Source organism: Bos grunniens, chromosome 9 (assembly GCF_055505025.1).
Source record: "Bos grunniens cultivar Pamir isolate PY7600 chromosome 9, Bosgru_T2T1.0, whole genome shotgun sequence".
NCBI classification, from domain to species: Eukaryota; Metazoa; Chordata; class Mammalia; order Artiodactyla; family Bovidae; genus Bos; species Bos grunniens.
The window spans coordinates 13,683,319-13,700,896 of record NC_141173.1 but is presented as its reverse complement, the minus strand read 5'-3'; the positions used below and the strand labels follow the sequence as shown (position 1 = coordinate 13,700,896).

Below are 17,578 nucleotides of genomic sequence, written 5' to 3'. Positions count from 1 at the left end.
AGGATGTGGGCCAGTCCAGAGGGCAGAGGTTCCCTACTGTATGTGAGCCATGGTGTCCTGATGGGACTTATTCCCCGGGTGGACACAGGCATAGCTACCTTGGTTCTCTTTTTAACCCAAGACCCTCTGATAAAACCATTGGAGTGCTAGGTCCAGAAATCTGGTGGTGTCTCAAACTCTGACACAACAGCTTTACAAGGAACAAGAGTATATGCTTCAGAACCTTCTAAAATGACGGTGAGAAAAGTGAAATTCAGAGAGGTGAACCTGAGGTGCTTTTCCTACAAAGTACACTTTTGCACTCAGCTTTCTGTTTTTTGGCTTGTTCTGGATTTTCTCTTTGGCCATGCTGCTTGCTGGATATCAGTTTTCCAACCAGGGATTGAACTCTGGTCACAACAGAAAAGAGTCAAATCCTAACCACTATGCTACCAGGGAACTCTCTCATCACTGGTTTTAAGCATTGCTCTGGCCACCCTGCAAAAGTGGATTTTTAGCAACAACTAAGACACCATTTCTCAGATTACATCATGAGTAATGCTGGGCTAGATGAAGCATAAGCTGGAATCAAGATTGCTGGGAGAAATATCAATAACCTCAGATATGCAGATGACACCACTCTTATGGCAGAAAGTAAAGAAGAACTAAAGAGCCTCTTGATGACAGTGAAAGAAGAGTGAAACATTTGGCCTAAAATTCAACATTCAGAAAACTAAGATCATGGCATCTGGTTCATCACTTCATGGCAAATAGATGGGGAAACAGTGGAAACAGTGGCAGACTTTATATTTTGGGCTCCAAAATCACTGTAGATGGTGGCTGCAGCCATGAAATTAAAAGACGCTTCGTCCGTGGAAGATAATTTATGACCAACCGAGACAGCATATTAAAAAGCAGAGACATTACTTTGCCAACAAAGGCAAATCTAGTCAAAGTTATGGTTTTTCCAGTAGTCATGTATGGATGTGAGAGTTGGACTATAAAAAAACTGAGCTCTGAAGAATTGATGCATTTGAACTGTGGTGTTGGAGAAGACAATTGGGAGTCCCTTGGACTGCAAGGAGATCCAACCAGTCCATCCTAGGAGATCAGTCCTGAATATTGCTTGGAAGGACTGATGCTGAAGTCCTCAATATTTTGGCCACCTGATGGGAAGAACTTACTCATTGGAAAAGATCCCGATCCTAGGAAATACTGAAGACAGGAGGGGAAAGGGACGACAGAGAATGAGATGGTTGGATGGCATCACCAACTCAATGGACATGAGTTTGAGTAAACTCTGGGAGCTGGTGATGGACAGGGAGGCCTGGCAAGCTGCAGTCCATGGTGTGGCAAAGAGTCAGGCATGACTGACCAACTGAACTGAACTGTTTATAATAGTTTTGCTTAAAATAGTCAAAACTTGGTGGGTAAAGAAGCAAGTGCCCAACAGATGGACAATTTATGTCTAAACAATGAAGAATTTGCTTAATAAGGGAATGAAGTGCTGATACACTTAAAATTTATAAATATCAAAACATTATGCTTAGAAATCAAAGATGACACAAACAGATGGAGAGATATGTTCTTGGATTAAGTGAATCAATATTTTGAAAATGACTATACTTCCCAAAGCAATCTAGAGAGTCAATGCAATCCCTATAAAATTACCAATGGCATTTTTCACAGAATTAGAACAAAAATTTTCACAATTTGTATGGAAACACAAAAGATCCTGAATAGCCAAAGTCATCTTGAGAATGAGAAGTGAAACCGGAAGAATCAGCCTCCCTCACTTCAGATTATACTACAAAGCTACAGTAACCAAGACAGTATGATAGTGGCACAAGAACAGAAATAAAGATCAATGGAGGCTGAAACATAAAAGACGACTTTGATGTCTTCCAAAGAAGACATGCTGCTAAGGCGCTTCAGTCGTTTCCGACTCTGTGCGACCCCATAGACGGCAGCCCACCAGGCTCTGCCATCCCTGGGATTCTCCAGGCAAGAACACTGGAGTGGGTTGCCATTTCCTTCTCCAATGCATGTAAGTTAAAAGTGAAAGGGAAGTTACTCAGTCGTGTCCGACTCTATGCAACCCCATGGACTGCAGCCTACCAGGCTCCTCTGTCCATGGGATTTTCCAGGCAAGAGTACTGGAGTGGGTTGCCATTGCCTTCTCCGTAAAGAAGACATACAGATGGCCAAAAACCCATGAAAAATGCTGAATATCACTCACTATTTTGTCAATATTAGAGAAATGCAAAATAAAACTACAAGTGAGGTATTATCTCACACAAATCACAATGGCCATCATCAAAAAATCTACAAACAATGCAGGAGAGGATGTAGAGAAAAGGGAAACCTCTTGCACTCTTTCTGCAAATGTAAACTGATATAGCCACTATGGAGGGCAGTATGGAGGTTCCTTAAAAATCTGAAAATAGAACTACCATATGACACAGCCATCCCACCATTTGGCAATACCCTGAGAAAACCATATTTTGAAAAGACACATGCACCCTATTCTTCATGGGGTTGCAAGGAATCAGACAGGACTGAGCAACTAAGCACAGCATATGGAATCTAGAAAAATGGTACTGATGAATCTATTTGCAGAGCAGAAAGAGGGGTACACACATAAAAATCAAACTTGAGGACACAGCAGGGGAGGGAGAGAAGGGGACGAACTGAGAGAGTAGGATTGACATATATACACTACCATGTGTAAAATTAACACAAATTACTAAAGATAATCAATGAATATAGTAAAGTTGCAGGATATAAAATTAACACACAGAAATCCCTTGCATTCCTATACACTAACAATGAGAAAACAGAAAGAGAAGGAAGTTAAGGAAACAATTCCATTCACCATTGCAATGAAAAGAATAAAATACTTAGGAAAATATATACCTAAAGAAACAAAAGACCTATATATAGAAAACTATAAAACACTGGTGAAAGAAATCAAAGAGGAAACAAATAGATGGAGAAATATACCATGTTCATGAATGAGAAGAATCAATATAGTGAAAGTGAGTATACTACCCAAAGCAATCTATAGATCCAATGCAATCCTTATCAAGCTACCAACGGTATTTTTCAGAGAACTAGAACAAATAATTTCACAATTTGTATGGAAATACAAAAAAACCTTGAATAGCCAAAGCAATCTTGAGAAACAAGAATGGAACTGGAGGAATCAACCTGACTTCAGGATCTACTACAAAGCCACAGTCATCAAGACAGTATGGTACCGGCACAAAGACAGACATATATATCAGTGGAACAAAATAGAAAACCCAGAGATAAATCCATGCACCTATGGACACCTTATCTTTGACAAAGATGGCAAGAATATACAATGGAGAAAAGACAATCTCTTTAACAAGTGATGCTGAGAAAATTGGTCAACCACTTGTAAAAGAATGAAACTAGAACACTTTCTAAGACCACGCAGAAAAATAAACTCAAAATGGATTAAAGATCTAAATGTAAAATCAGAAACTATAAAACTTCTAGAGGAAAACATAGGCAAAACACTCTCTGACATAAATCACAGCAGGATCCTCTATGACCTGCCTCCCAGAATAATGGAAATAAAAGCAAAAATAAACAAATTGGACCTTTTTAAACTTAAAAGCTTTGCACAACAAAGGAAACTATAAGCAAGGTGAAAAGACAGCCTTCAGAATGGGAGAAAATAATAGCAAATGAAGCAACTGACAAAGAATCTCAAAAATATGCAAGCAGCTCCTGCAGCTCAACTCTAGAAAAATAAACAACTTGATCAAAAAATGGGTCAAAGAACTAAACAGACATTTCTCCAAGGAGAACATACAGATGGCTAACAAACACATGAAAAGATGCTCAACATCATTCATTATCAGAGAAATTCAAATCAAAACCACAATGAGGTACCATCTCACACTGGTCAGAATGGCTGCTATCTAAAAGTCTACAAAAAATAAATGCTGGAGAGGGTGTGGAGAAAAAGGAACCCTCTTACACTGTTGGTGGGAATACAAACTAATAGAGCCACTATGGAGAACAGTGTGGAGGTTCCTTAAAAACCTGGAAATAGAACTGCCATATGACCCAGCAATCCCACTGCTGGGCATACACACCAAGGAAACCAGAATTGAAAGAGACACGTGTACCCCAATGTTCATTGTAGCACTGTTTAAAATAGCTAAGACATAGAAGCAACCCAGATGTCCATTGGCAGACCAATGGATAAGAAAGCTGTGGTACATTTACACAATGGAATATTACTCAGCTATTAAAAAGAATGCATTCGAATCAGTTTTAATAAAGTGGATGAAATTGGAGCCTATTATACAGAGTGAAGTAAGTCAGAAGGAAAAACACCAATATAATATATTAACACATATATTCCATAACATATATGGAATTTAGAAAGATGGTAATGATGACCCTATATGTGAAGCAGCAAAAGAGAAACAGATGTAAAGAACAGACTTCTGGACTCCATGGGAGAAGGCGAGGGTGGGATGATTTGAGAGAATAGCATTGAAGCATGTATATTACCATACGTGAAATAGATAGCCACTCCAGTTTCGATACATGAGACAGGTTGCTCAGAGCCAGTGCACCGGGATGACCCTGAGTGATGGGATGGGGAGGGAGGTGGGAGGGGGGTTCAGGATGGGGGACATATGTACACCCATGGCTGATTCATGTGAATGTATGGCAAAACCCATGACAATATTGTAAAGTAATTAGCCTCCAATTAAAATAAATAAATTTACAAAAAAAAAAGAATACCATGGACAGCATAAATAAGCAAAGTGTTATACATATATTTCTAATGAATGTTATAATGAATTGAGACATTTCCTTTTCAGGAAAAGACCTGAAGATTAATAGAAATAAATTAAGGAAATTTAAAAACAAACAAAAAGCAACAACAGAAAACTTACTATGCCAAACAAAATATGTCAGACACAAGGAAAATACATGATCTGATCTGTATTAAATCCTTGAGAAGTAGATTTAATCTCTGGTGATCAGCAGATTATTGGCTGCCTGGGGTTGATTGAAGTGGTTGGGAAAAGGACAAGAGACTATTTCGGGTAATGGATACACTCTGTATCTCTTACATATATAGGTAACCCTCAAACAACACAGGTGTGAACTGCACAGGTCCTCTTACACCTGGATTTTTTTCAAAAAATACATACTATGATATGACCCATGGTTTTTGAATCTACAGATGTGAAACTGAGGCTACAGAGGTCTGGCTGTAAAGTGTACACATATTTTTTGACTACATGGAGGGTCTTAATACTTTTTTGCTTTCAAATATCTAAATTTTCTAAAGGGAATGGTGCTCAGAGATACAAATTGTTACTTTCATCTCCACCTGCCTACCTCCCATCTTCATGTTGATATCTAAGAGATGCCTCAAGCTCAGGCAAGTCCACATCCGTGACTTGTCATTTCCCATCTGTTCCTCCAGGGGCCTCCCCCATAGTTGTCATTGCTTCTTGTTTCTCAGGCCCAAACAATGGTGTCATTCTTGGCTAATTCTTTTCCACCAACTCCAGATATGAAGACATGAATTGAAAAATAAAGTCGATTCTGTATTTCAAATGTATCTAGTCTTATCCATATATGAGCACTTGCTTTATTACACTACTATTACCAGTCAGCAGTGAAGTGGATTTTAAGTCAATGGTGCTTTATTAACTGCCCATGTAGATGAAATAAAATCAATCCAACAAAAGTCAGTTCCAAGCGAACAGTGAATCTAAATGGAAGGCAAGAAAAACTGGAAGATGACATGCGGGAATATCTTCATGATCTCAGGTAGGCAAAAATCCAAGGACAGGAAACCGTCTGCTGTGTTCATGCTGTATCTCCAGTGCAGATGCCCAGTATTTACAGAAGGAACATAAAGGAAACCTCAACAAAATCTGTAGACGTCTACACACATGCAAGTACTCGGGTCATTGTGAAGATACATGGTGTTCTTAATGATCAGATTGAATGTTAGAAATGTCACTTCTTATTAGTCTAACATCTAATGTAATCCTAATTAAATAACATTCAGGCTGATTTTCAGGATAAACTGAGTCTAAGCTTCACACAGAAAAACTGAGCAAGAATACTTCAGGAAACCCCTGCGGGAAAAAAATCAGGTCAAGTGATGAGGGGTGGTAACACCTACCAGGAGATAAGACAGATTTTAAAGCCATGATTATTATCATTTTGTTGAAGAATCCAGGCCACTATATAGTACAAGGTACATTATTGGCTCATGAACCACTACTGAAAATACTGCCTATTATTAAGCCTCCCCATTCAGAGATCTCAGAAGTGTGAAGACACATGTGCCTTGGACTGGCCTTGATGCATGGATTTTCAGAGAGATGAAGAGAACAATGAAAAAGCCAGATACAGACTCCCAAACATGCATAGTTTTAGTAGAAGATTAACATAATATATCAGATAGTTGGGAAAAGGGAGATCTTTTCTTGACTGATAGTGAGAAAACTAGGTAGTCATCTAGGAAAGAATATTCTTGTCTCACACTTTATACACACACACACACACACACACACATACACATACCCTACAGCTGGCCCAAAGGTGTGCAACCAAAAGGCAAGAGACAAGCAGTTTTGTAGAAACCAAGGGATAACAATTATTAGATCATCAGAATAGGAAAGGCCTTTCCAAATACGCCAAGAGTCTAGAAGCCACACAAACTGATAATCTGCATAAAAACAAAATCCAGTGGTGAGGCCAACTCTGTCCCAGAATTTAAGTGAAAACCCAAAAGGAAAGCTGGGAGGTAGCCTAGCCCCTCGCCCCAACCCATTGTGTTTTCAGGGTCCTCATTCTCCCCAGAACCCCACCCACATGGCTGGTGCTGTTTCAGTTTATATGGGACCTCAGTCAGTTCCTAGAAGGAGAGGGTCACTTTCTATAGAAAGCAGGTTGAACGGTGTCCCCAAAATATGTGTGCCCCAGAAACTGTGAAGGGATCTTGTCTGAGAAAAGGGTCTCTGATATCAATAAACTTGCTCCAAAGGGCTGCTACAAACCATCGATTTGTTTAAAACTTTTTTTCCAAGGGACTGATGTGTGAAGGGTGATAAATCAAGACTCAGTAAGCCGAGACATGCCTGCACTTAATGCAGCCTAGAAGGATGCCTCCATGCTCCCTAGCCACTGACCTCACAGAACAGGGTCATCCAGCATTGCAACATTGAAATCTTTTGGAGCTGGCCTATGCTCTGCCTCCCCTGATGACCTACAAGCTTTCCTGCTTTTAAGGAGGACTTAAAGTAACAGCTCTATTGAGATAAAATTCATATTAACATACAATTCATCCATTTAGAGCTTACAATTCAGTGGTTTTTATTATATTCAAAAATAACCGTTACACTATGTAATTTCAGAAACTTTCGTCACCTCAAGATGAAAACCAGGGACTTCCCTGGTGTCCCAGTGGTTGAGAGTTCAGGGGACTTAGGAACTGGAATCCCACATGCCATGAAGCAACTGGGTCTATGCCCCAAAACTACTGAGGCCTGCACACTCCGGAGGCCATGCGACACAACTGGAGAGTCTGTGCACCACAGCAAGGGATCTGGCAAAATTTAGTGAAGCTCCAACATGCAGCAACTAAGACTCGATGAAACCAAATACTTAAAGAAAAGAAACATCATATTAAGACTGTTTAAAATTTTATATGTTTATAGAAAGATTTTTAAATTCTAAAAGGTGCTCTACAATTTTCAAAAGTTTCACACATGATTTCACCTTATCTCCTATATTGCTATAACTTTTTTTTCTTCCCACCCCTATATTGCTCTCCCCACCACTATATTTTATAGATACACAAAATCATGAACTCTGAAAAACATATGCAAAAAAAAAAAAACCAAAAAACAACTAATGTAGTGTGCCATCTTAACAGGGCAGGGTGATGCTTGACTTCCCTAGTGATTAGTGAGGCTGAGTATCTTTAACTTGTTAGACATTTGTGTGTCTCTGGAGAAGTGTCTATTTAACTTCTTTGCGTATGTTCTAAACAGGTTATGTTCAGTTTTAGGAGTTCTCAATGTTAGAGGTATAAATCCCTTATAAGATGTGATATTATCACACTAGATTTAATGTTGCTCATCATGGTTAGTGGTCATTATGGACTCAGACCCTCCTCCATGCTAACATCCCCTGTCCTCACAGAAATATGCCTGGTTCACTACAGAGAACTTTCTGGGGCACTTGTGTATACTAGAAACAGGCAATGGCCAAATGCGAGAAGAAGACACAGAAAAGGACACCTGCCTCTGGGGTGCTCCACAAATTACCAAAGATCTGAAGTCCTTGCTACTTGGGATTTTGAAAAATGCTTCTTAATATGTAACTAGAGAAAGGAGGCCCATTAGGATGATTTAGTATCCATTGGGGAAACACCACCAAAGATTAGACACATACCAAGAACCAACACTTCAAAGAAAAACTTGACAAATTTTAGAACAATTTTTGATGAGTATCTTTAATTGAGGTATTGTTGATTTTTAATGATTTGTTAGTTTAAGGTGTACAGCAAAGTGATTCCGTGATTCAGTGTCTCAGGTGCTTCCTTGGACAAAATTCACTGCCTTTGGGAGGCCCCTGGGCCATGTCCTCTCTCAGAACAGCTAAGAATCCTGAAAACAGAGAGCAGGAAGTGGTGGCACTGGGCATGGGGGTGGGGGGGATGGGGGTTTGACTGAATAAATTATTCTAATATGACACAAAAAACAAGCCTAGAGGCTAGCAGAGGATCTCTAAACCTATCTTCAAACAGGCCGTGCTCCCTTGAAAATGGTTGCGTGAAACTGTCCTTGGGAAGGGAAGAGGTGTGTCATGAATATTTTGTCAGCAGAGAACAAAGTGGTGTGTGGAGAGGATGGGCAGGCACATCCCAGGACACTGAGCACACGGACACAGTGACTGGATTCTCAACCCTGCTCTTGCTGCTAAGTCACTTCAGTCGTGTCCAACTCTGTGCGACCCCACAGACGGCGGCCCACCAGGCTCCCCCGTCCCTGGGATTCTCCAGGCAAGAACACTGGAGTAGGTTGCCATTTCCTTCTCCAATGCATGAAAGGGAAAAGTGAAAGTGAAGTCACTCAGTCGTGTCCGACTCTTTGCGACCCCATGGTCTGCAGGCTCCTCCGTCCATGGGATTTTCCAGGCAAGAGTACTGGAGTGGGGTGCCATTGCCTTCTCCAAACCCTGCTCTTGGGGCATCGCAAAGTCTCCCACCCTTGGCACAGCTTAAACGTAAGTCTTGTAGAGTATGGTCACATGACCTGGACCTGGCCAATCGGTGTGTTCCATCCTCCCTGGCCACCGTGATTGGCTCAGGACTGGGGCAGTGACCAATCGGGGCCCAGCGCCGGGCCTCACGCTGGAAACAAGGGGAAGAAGAGCGCTCATTCTGCCGGAAGGGGCGGGGCCGATGAGATCAGGCTATAGTAGTGGGAGGGGCATGAGGTCAGCCTGGGGCACTAGGTGACCTTCCTGCTCATGTCCGGGCTGAGGATGAGGGCACTGCTGAGCCCAGGGGTTGAGAGCGCCGGTTCCTGCTGTGGTCCCGGAGCTCCACCTGAGACCTGAGGAAAGTCGTCTGCCCGTGAGTCCTCTTCTGCATGTCTGTCAGCTTTTTTGAAGCTCGCTGGGTTTTCTTACAGGCTAGCTAAGTGGAGACCCTGGAAATGCAAGTGTGTGGGTTTTGGCTGGCTTCAGGGAAGAAATGCCAGATGACACTGAGAGACTCCAGTTTAATCTGGATTCAGGTGATATCTCTAAAGGGCTAGATATTAATTCTAGGATAACCCAAATTAGTCTTCACAGGATTAAGATAGCAACCTGCTAAGGTGGAAATCGATGTCCTCATTCTAGAGGATGAAACTGGTGCTCAGAGAAGGGGACATCTTGGCTACAGCAAGGAGGTGTGTACCCACACAGAACCCCCAGATCCTGCCATTTGAACTCAGGGAAGCCACTGGTGTGGTTTTTCTCTGTGACAGGGGCTAAGGCACCAGCCCACACTGGATACTGTCCAGGCCTGACTTGCTAACTGCCATCTGGTAGCTTTGAGACTCACAAAAGCAGTTTGAACTGAAGAGAGCAAAGGCACCTCCCTACAACCACCCCACCACACCCTCCGAATTCCCACACACCCTGACCCTTTTCTCTTGCTTTCTGAGGCAGTTACAGAGTCATGCTCATGTGACCACATTTGCTGTCCACTGTTCACGGGATGCCATCTGGAGCCGCTACAGGAGAGGCCAACGGTCTTTGCTCCTGAGTACCACTCTTCCTTTGGACCTTGGGGGCCCTACTGCCCACTTGCACACCACAGGCCTTTCCAAGTATTGTGGGGACCCTCACTCAGTTTGAGGCATGTTGTATCCATTGGTGTCCTTTCAGTGCCTCCCTTGAAACTCAGCTTCTGAGCTTCTTTGCAGTGTGGCCCACCTGGCTGCTACCGGATGGTCAGAGCTGACAATGAAACAACAGCTTAGAAGCTCTGTGAAAAGGGACCTCACTCTTCACACCATAGAGGCTGTCGTGGCCTCCAGGGTTCTGGAACCAGTGCTTGGGCCACAGTGACTCCACAGGGGTGGAGTTTTAATGCCTGGGGAGGGTTCTGGCTACAGTGGGAATGGCTTGAGTCTCTCGAGGTTCTGAAGGCCCACTGTGTGCAGGTTCACGGTGAACAGAGAGGAGAAGGTGGAGGCCTGCCCTGGAGGTAGATGCAGCTCATGGATGAGCCAGACAGGCAGGCAGGTCCCGAAAGCACCTGAGCTGCCTTCATGAGGGAGTGGTGTGGGGCAGAGGAAGAGACCCAGGTCTGCTCCCTTGTGTGGTGCCTGGGGCAGGTTGTCACCAGACTAAACACTTACCATGGGGATGACCATCACTGCTGTCTGCAGAGGGTTTACACTGGCATGTGTCTTCCTCTTAGCAGTCAGGCCATCTCTAAACTACACTGGCCATGTGCACTGCCTCTCCTTGGAACTTCCCGTGTGTTCTGTTCTTTGTGGAACATTGATTTTCTTCAGGGATTTGGGCCACAAGGATGTTGGGTCATTCTCTAGCCTTCTCTCATGAGGAATGCTTTACCAGTTATTGTTGTGGTTTCTTTTTCCAGCTCTCTTTCTTGGCTTATTTTGTGAGTTTGTTTGTGCCACAGGAAGAGCTCAGCATTTGCCTTCTGGTTGAGATGTCACACTTACAACAGTAATGCCTGCCTGGAGATTATGACTACATTTGCCAAAAGGGCTTCATTTGGCCCATGATATCTTGAAAGTAACTACACTGTCCTTTCAGATACCCAAAGGTACTTCAAATGAAACAGAAACAAGAATTCTCAAATGTAGTTTTACAATATGTGGGGAGTCAGAAAAAAAACTACTTCTATCATTTCACTGATAGTCATTGATTGGGGACACCCAGAATATAGGAAGAAATGTAGAAAGAAAAGGATTAATGTGTGTTCAGGGACAAGGAGAGTGATGAACAGGGACATGAATATGGGATTTGTTGGGAAATGGGTGGAAGGATTGAAAGGGTCTGACACTAAAAAGTGGTGATGGTTACACAGCATTTTGAAAGTCTTCAATGTTCCCAAATTGCAAGAATTAGAATAAATTTTATTAATAAAAACTCAATGGAAAGAAATACAGAAAGCCAAAAAAAACATAAAGCAACACAAGAAAGTTCCAGAAAAACCAAATGAAAAGACTCTCAGGGGAAGGGAACCCAGTCTCCCCTGGGTTGGGAGCGAGTTGATGGTGTCCATGGGGGGCAGACAGGGATAGAGGCTGCAGAGCCAACCCTTCCCTTGGACATGGTGTTTCTAGAAATGGAAGTGGAAAGGGATCTGGGTCTCTGTCCAAAGTGGGGGCCCGTTCTCCCTGCAGTGGTGGGTCACTCATCTGGGGAGTCTGGGTCTTGGGCAGGAGCCAGGGCAGGCTCTCCCTGCAGAGGTGGTGACTCATCCCCTGACTCGGGTTCTCCTGCCAAAGCCCGAGCAGGTACAGGTGCAGGTGGAGGTGGATGTTCTCGCTGAGGGGGTGGGACATCAGTGCCTGGGGCTGGGGGTCCTGCAGACACAGAGCTGCGATCTGCCCAGGGTGCTGGCCAGTACCCAACTGGCCCGGTGTCTTTGGGAGGGGAAGTCTCAGGTCTTGATCTCCCTTCAGTGGATCCCTGGTTCCTGCACCTGGAGCAACCACCTCTGTAGGGACAGGATTTGAAAGTGGAGCCTGGTTGACTTTGAAGGCCGGTGTTAGAGCTGTGAGAGAAGAAAAGATTACCCACAGGCCAGCCTTGTCATTGCATATCCGAGGACAGAAAGCTTCCCAGAGAATCCCAAAGAATACCCAGCATAGGATGCCTTCTCTGACTGCAGTCTGCAAGATGGGTGGTGTGAGGCCAGCCTTTGCTCCAGGCCTAGACTCAGCTCTGGAGGACTCCTCCCTGTGTGGCTCAGCACCCCCTCCCCACACACTCACATGCACCAGCCGTAGCCCCCTCACCTCCGTGCTCTGCCGTGCTGGGCTCCAGGTCCTCCTGCTGCCTCAGAGGCAGGGGTTCTCGGGGCTCTGGGTCAGAGCTGGGTGTGCTGAGCTCCGTGGCAGCCTGAGACTGGTCCCTGGGGTGTGTCCTGGGTGGTGTCTGGGCAGCAGGCCTTCCCCGCTTCCTCTTCATTCCCAGTTGGGCTGACCCCTTTGTGGGCATGCTCACCTGGAGCCTGCACTGGGCTTCATGGGCAGGGGGATGGTGGTCCAACCCTTCCCTCAAGGAGGTGGATGGGGTGTCCCCCTCATCAGCCAGATCCAGTGGGAAGTTCTGCAATGACAGTGACCGTCAGCCAGCCCTGCTTGGAGTTTTCCAAGCTGGGCCTGGCCAGTATGGCTGCTGCTTCTGCACACTCCAACTTCTGCTCCCAACAGAGACGTGTGTCTGCTCAGATACCCACCCCAGATGAAGGAGACCCCCCTGAGAGCATGAGGTCAGCCTGGGCAACTGGCGCTGCCTGGACTCTCTCCATCCCACCCAGCCTGCTCTCCCCTGGGGTGTGGACACAACCGGCCCACAGGCTTCTGACCCACATCCGCCTGGGGTTGCTTGTGGCCGACACACCCCGAGAAACCCCCATCCACACTCACAGGGAAAGGACTCAGGGTTACCCAGGTGGGACGGGAGAGGTGACCCGGTCCGGCCTGGGGCTCCCGTGTTACCTTCCTGTTCCTTCGGGCAAAGGGCCAGAGGCCTCTTGGGGGGGCCCTGAGCCAGCGTCGACCGCATTCCCACACACTCTGCCTGTGAGCTCTCCTGAGGCGTTGGCCTCTGGGCAGGGGCAAACAGCAGAACATCTTGGCAGCAAGCAATCTGGCTGGGGGCTCCTCTCCACTGTGGAGGCCTGGATACCTGGGTTCCTGGTTCTGTTGGGTTCTGTTGCTGGGAAGTGACATCATTTCCTGGGTTCATTGCCGAGGTCCCTTACACAAAGCTCCCCAAGGGAACCTCTGTGTTTCTGACTGTTCACCCACCCCCTTAGGCCATGTGCAGGCACAGTGACACCCACATAGCCCTCCCCACAGCCTTGGGATGCCTGGGTGCAGCCAGGGCGTGAGCTCTGGGGACACAGCTGCTGTCAGACCAGGCTCCTCCTTCTTATAAGTGATGTTTCCCTGGACAAGCCATGTGCCCCTCAGGGTTTCCCCAGTCTCTCCATCTGCAGAGTGGGGGTCATTCTCCCATCTACTGCCTAGGTCTTTTGGCCTACAAATAGCTCCAGTCCCTGTTCAACCTGTGGGCTGGTATCACATGGAGCTCATGCACTGAGACTTCACAGAGGAAGGATTCAATACAGGGTTGACATAGCACAGAATGGGGCAGAAACAGGCCTGGATGCACTCTGGGACCTGGGTAAGGCACTCACCTTCCTGCCTATTTCGAGTGGGCAGACCGAAAGTAAGACTATGCTATCATCCTCTCATATATACAAATTTCTGGTCCTCTTATTAGCATTCATGAAGCCTGGTGTGTCTGTATCAGGGCTTCTTTCCTGAGATTGTATTGAATATTTAGGCTCTTTCATCTTTCCATACAGTTTGGAATTCTTTCTTTTAATTCCATGAGAACGTCCCTTGGTATTTTAATAGGAAGAGGATGAAAATTATTATCCTGATTTCCCAGTTTAAAACATAGCTTGAGACAGACAATTGGATTAATATTTAGAACTAGTTCTGGGATATGTGAGCTAAAGGCAAAATAAAGAAATGGGTTCCATAAAAGGAGATATCACTCAGGCAAGTCCAGGCACGGGATAGTTTTAAACTGCAATACTAACTGTATAGATGTACCTGTTTTAAAGATTTTTAATGCTCTCTCTCAATCGCTTTATTCTCTATTGCCATATAGAGACTGATACACAGCTTGCTTGACAAATGCTCAGGCCTGAAACAAATGATAAAGTCAAATGATAAAAAGAAAAAAGAGAGCAAATAAAAATATGAATATCCAGGAATTCTCTGGTGGTCCAGTTGTGAAGACTCCACGCTCCCAAAGCAGGGAGCCCTGATTCGATTCCTAGCCATGGAACTATATCCCATAGACCACAACTGAGACCCAGAGCAGCCAAATAAAAAAAATAAATAAAAAATACAAATGCCACAGACAACATAAAAAAAATAACATGGTATCCATATATTTCTGATAAATGTTATAAAAACTGGGGACATTTCCTTTTCAGGAAAAGACCTGAAGATTATTAGAAATAAATTAAGGAAATTGAGAAACAAACAAAAAGCAGAAAACATATTATGCCAGACAAAAGAAGTCAGACACAAATGAAAACACATGATCCAATTTTTATGAAATCCTAGAAAATAGATCTAATCTCTGGAGACCTACAGATCATTGGCTGCCTGGTGTTGATCAAACTGGTTGGGAAAAGGACAAGAGAAGATTTGGGGTAATGGAAACATCCTGTATCTTGTCTGTGGTGGCTGTACATGGGTGTATTTATGTCAGAAATCATAAAACTATACCCTTAAATTAATTTTTATTGCATTTAGATAATCAGATCAGATCAGATTCTTTGGCATTGCCTTTCTTTGGGATTGGAATGAAAACTGACCTTTTCCAGTCCTGTGGCCACTGCTGAGTTTTCCAAATTTGCTGGCATATTGAGTGCAGCACTTTCACAGCATCATCTTTCAGGATTTGGAATAGCTCAACTGGAATTCTGTCACCTCCACTAGCTTTGTTCATAGTGATACTTTCTAAGGCCCACTTGACTTCACATTCCAGGATGTCTGGCTCTAGGTCAGTGATCACACCATCGTGATTATCTGGGTCGTGAAGCTCTTTTTTGTACAGTTCTTCTGTGTATTCTTGCCATCTCTTCTTAATATCTTCTGCTTACTAAGCCCAAAGAAAGGCAATGCCAAAGAATGCTCAAACTACTGCACAATTGCACTCATCTCACACGCTAGTAAAGTAATGCTCAAAATTCTCCAAGCCAGGCTTCAGCAATACGTGAACTGTGAACTTCCTGATGTGCAAGCTGGTTTTAGAAAAGGCAGAGGAACCAGAGATCAAATTGCCAACATCTGCTGGATCATGGAAAAAGCAAGAGAGTTCCAGAAGAACATCTGTTTCTGCTTTATTGACTATGCCAAAGCCTTTGACTGTGTGGATCACAATAAACTGTGGAAAATCCTGAAAGAGATGGGAATACCAGACCACCTGACCTGCCTCTTGAGAAATCTGTATGCAGGTCAGGAAGCAACAGTTAGAACTGGACATGGAACAACACACTGGTTCCAAATAGGAAAAGGAGTACGTCAAGGCTGTATATTGTCACCCTGCTTGTTTAACTTATATGCAGAGTACATCATGAGAAATGCTGGGCTGGAAGAAACACAAGCTGGAATCAAGATTGCCGGGAGAAATATCGATAACCTCAGATATGCAGATGACACCACCCTTATGGCAGAAAGTGAAGAGGAACTCAAAAGCCTCTTGATGAAAGTGAAAGTGGAGAGTGAAAAAGTTGGCTTAAAGCTCAACATTCAGAAAATAAAGATCATGGCATCCGGTCCCATCACTTCATGGCAAATAGATGGGGAAACAGTGGAAACAGGGTCAGACTTTACGTTTTTGGGCTCCAAAATCACTGTAGATGGTGACCGCAGCCATGAAATTAAAAGATGCTTACTCCTTGGAAGCAAAGTTATGACCAACCTAGATAGCATATGGAAAAGCAGAGACATTACTCTGCCCACAAAGGTTCGTCTAGTCAAGGCTATGGTTTTTCCAGTGGTCATGTATGGATGTGAGAGTTGGACTGTGAAGAAGGCTGAGCACCGAAGAATTGATGCTTTTGAACTGTGGTGTTGGAGAAGACTCTTGAGAGTCCCTTGGATGCAAGGAGATCCAACCAGTCCATTCTGAAGGAGATCAGCCCTGGGATTTCTTTGGAAGGAATGATGCTAAAGCTGAAACTCCAGTACTTTGGACACCTCATGCGAAGAGTTGACTCATTGGCAAAGACTCTGATGCTGGGAGGGATTGGGGGAAAGAGGAGAAGGGGACGACAGAGGATGAGATGGCTGGATGGCATCACTGACTCAATGGACATGAGTCTGAGTGAACTCTGGGAGTTAGTGATAGACAGGGGGGCCGGGCGTGCTGTGTTTCATGGGGTCTCGAAGAGTCGGACACGACTGATCGACTGAACTGAACTGAAGCTCATGAAAAGATACTTAACATGATTTGTCACTAGAGAAATGCAGTTTATTTATTTATTTTTTTAACATTTCATGAAACCTTTAATGAAGGTTTAAAGTGGATAAACAAACTGTGTTACATACACAGTTACCCCTCAAACAACACAGATTTGAACTGCACAGGTCCACTTACAACTGGATTTTTTTCAATAAATACATACTATGACATGTCCCACAGTTTTTGAATCCACAGAAATTAAACCGAGGTTATAGAGGGCTGACTGTAAAGTGTCCACAGGTTTTTGACTACATGGATGGTCTTAATACTTTTTTTGCTTTCAAAGACCTAGTTTTATAAAGGGAATGGTGCTCAGAGGTACAACTTGCTACTTTCATCCCCACCTGCCTACCTCCCATCTTCATTTTGAAGTCTGAGAGATGCCTCACTGTCAGCAGGGTCCACAGCCATGACTTTCCGCCTCTCCTCTGTTCCTCCAGGTGTCCTCTGCACCCGAGTTGTCACACTTCTTGTTTCTCAGGCCAGAACACTAAATAACCATTTCATTCTTGGATCCTTCCTTTTTCACCAACTCCAGACATGAATTAAGTTGATTCTGTCTTTGAGATACATCTAGTTCTACCCATATTTGAGCACTTGCTTTATTACACTACTAGTACCAGTGACTTCCCTGATAGCTCAGATGGTAAGGACGCTGTGTGCAATGCAGGAGACCCTGGTTTGATTCCTGGCTTGGGAATATCCACTAGAGAAGGGATAGGATACCCACTCCAGTATTCTGACCACCGTACAGTCCATGTGG

General features: G+C 44.1%; 1 protein-coding gene across 1 annotated transcript; it reads right to left on the bottom strand.

Annotated features, from left to right (window-relative positions):
- Positions 1-11,645: 11,645 nt before the first annotated feature.
- Positions 11,646-14,709, bottom strand: LOC147365587 (uncharacterized). Its single transcript, XM_086316796.1, has 3 exons — positions 13,260-14,709; positions 12,555-12,867; positions 11,646-12,310 (listed from the first exon to the last, which is right to left on the bottom strand). Exons 1-3 carry the CDS (start codon positions 13,494-13,496, stop codon positions 11,670-11,672), a joined length of 1,191 nt encoding a protein of 396 aa, XP_086172922.1. The 5' UTR covers positions 13,497-14,709; the 3' UTR covers positions 11,646-11,669.
- Between the last annotated feature and the right edge of the window lie 2,869 nt (positions 14,710-17,578).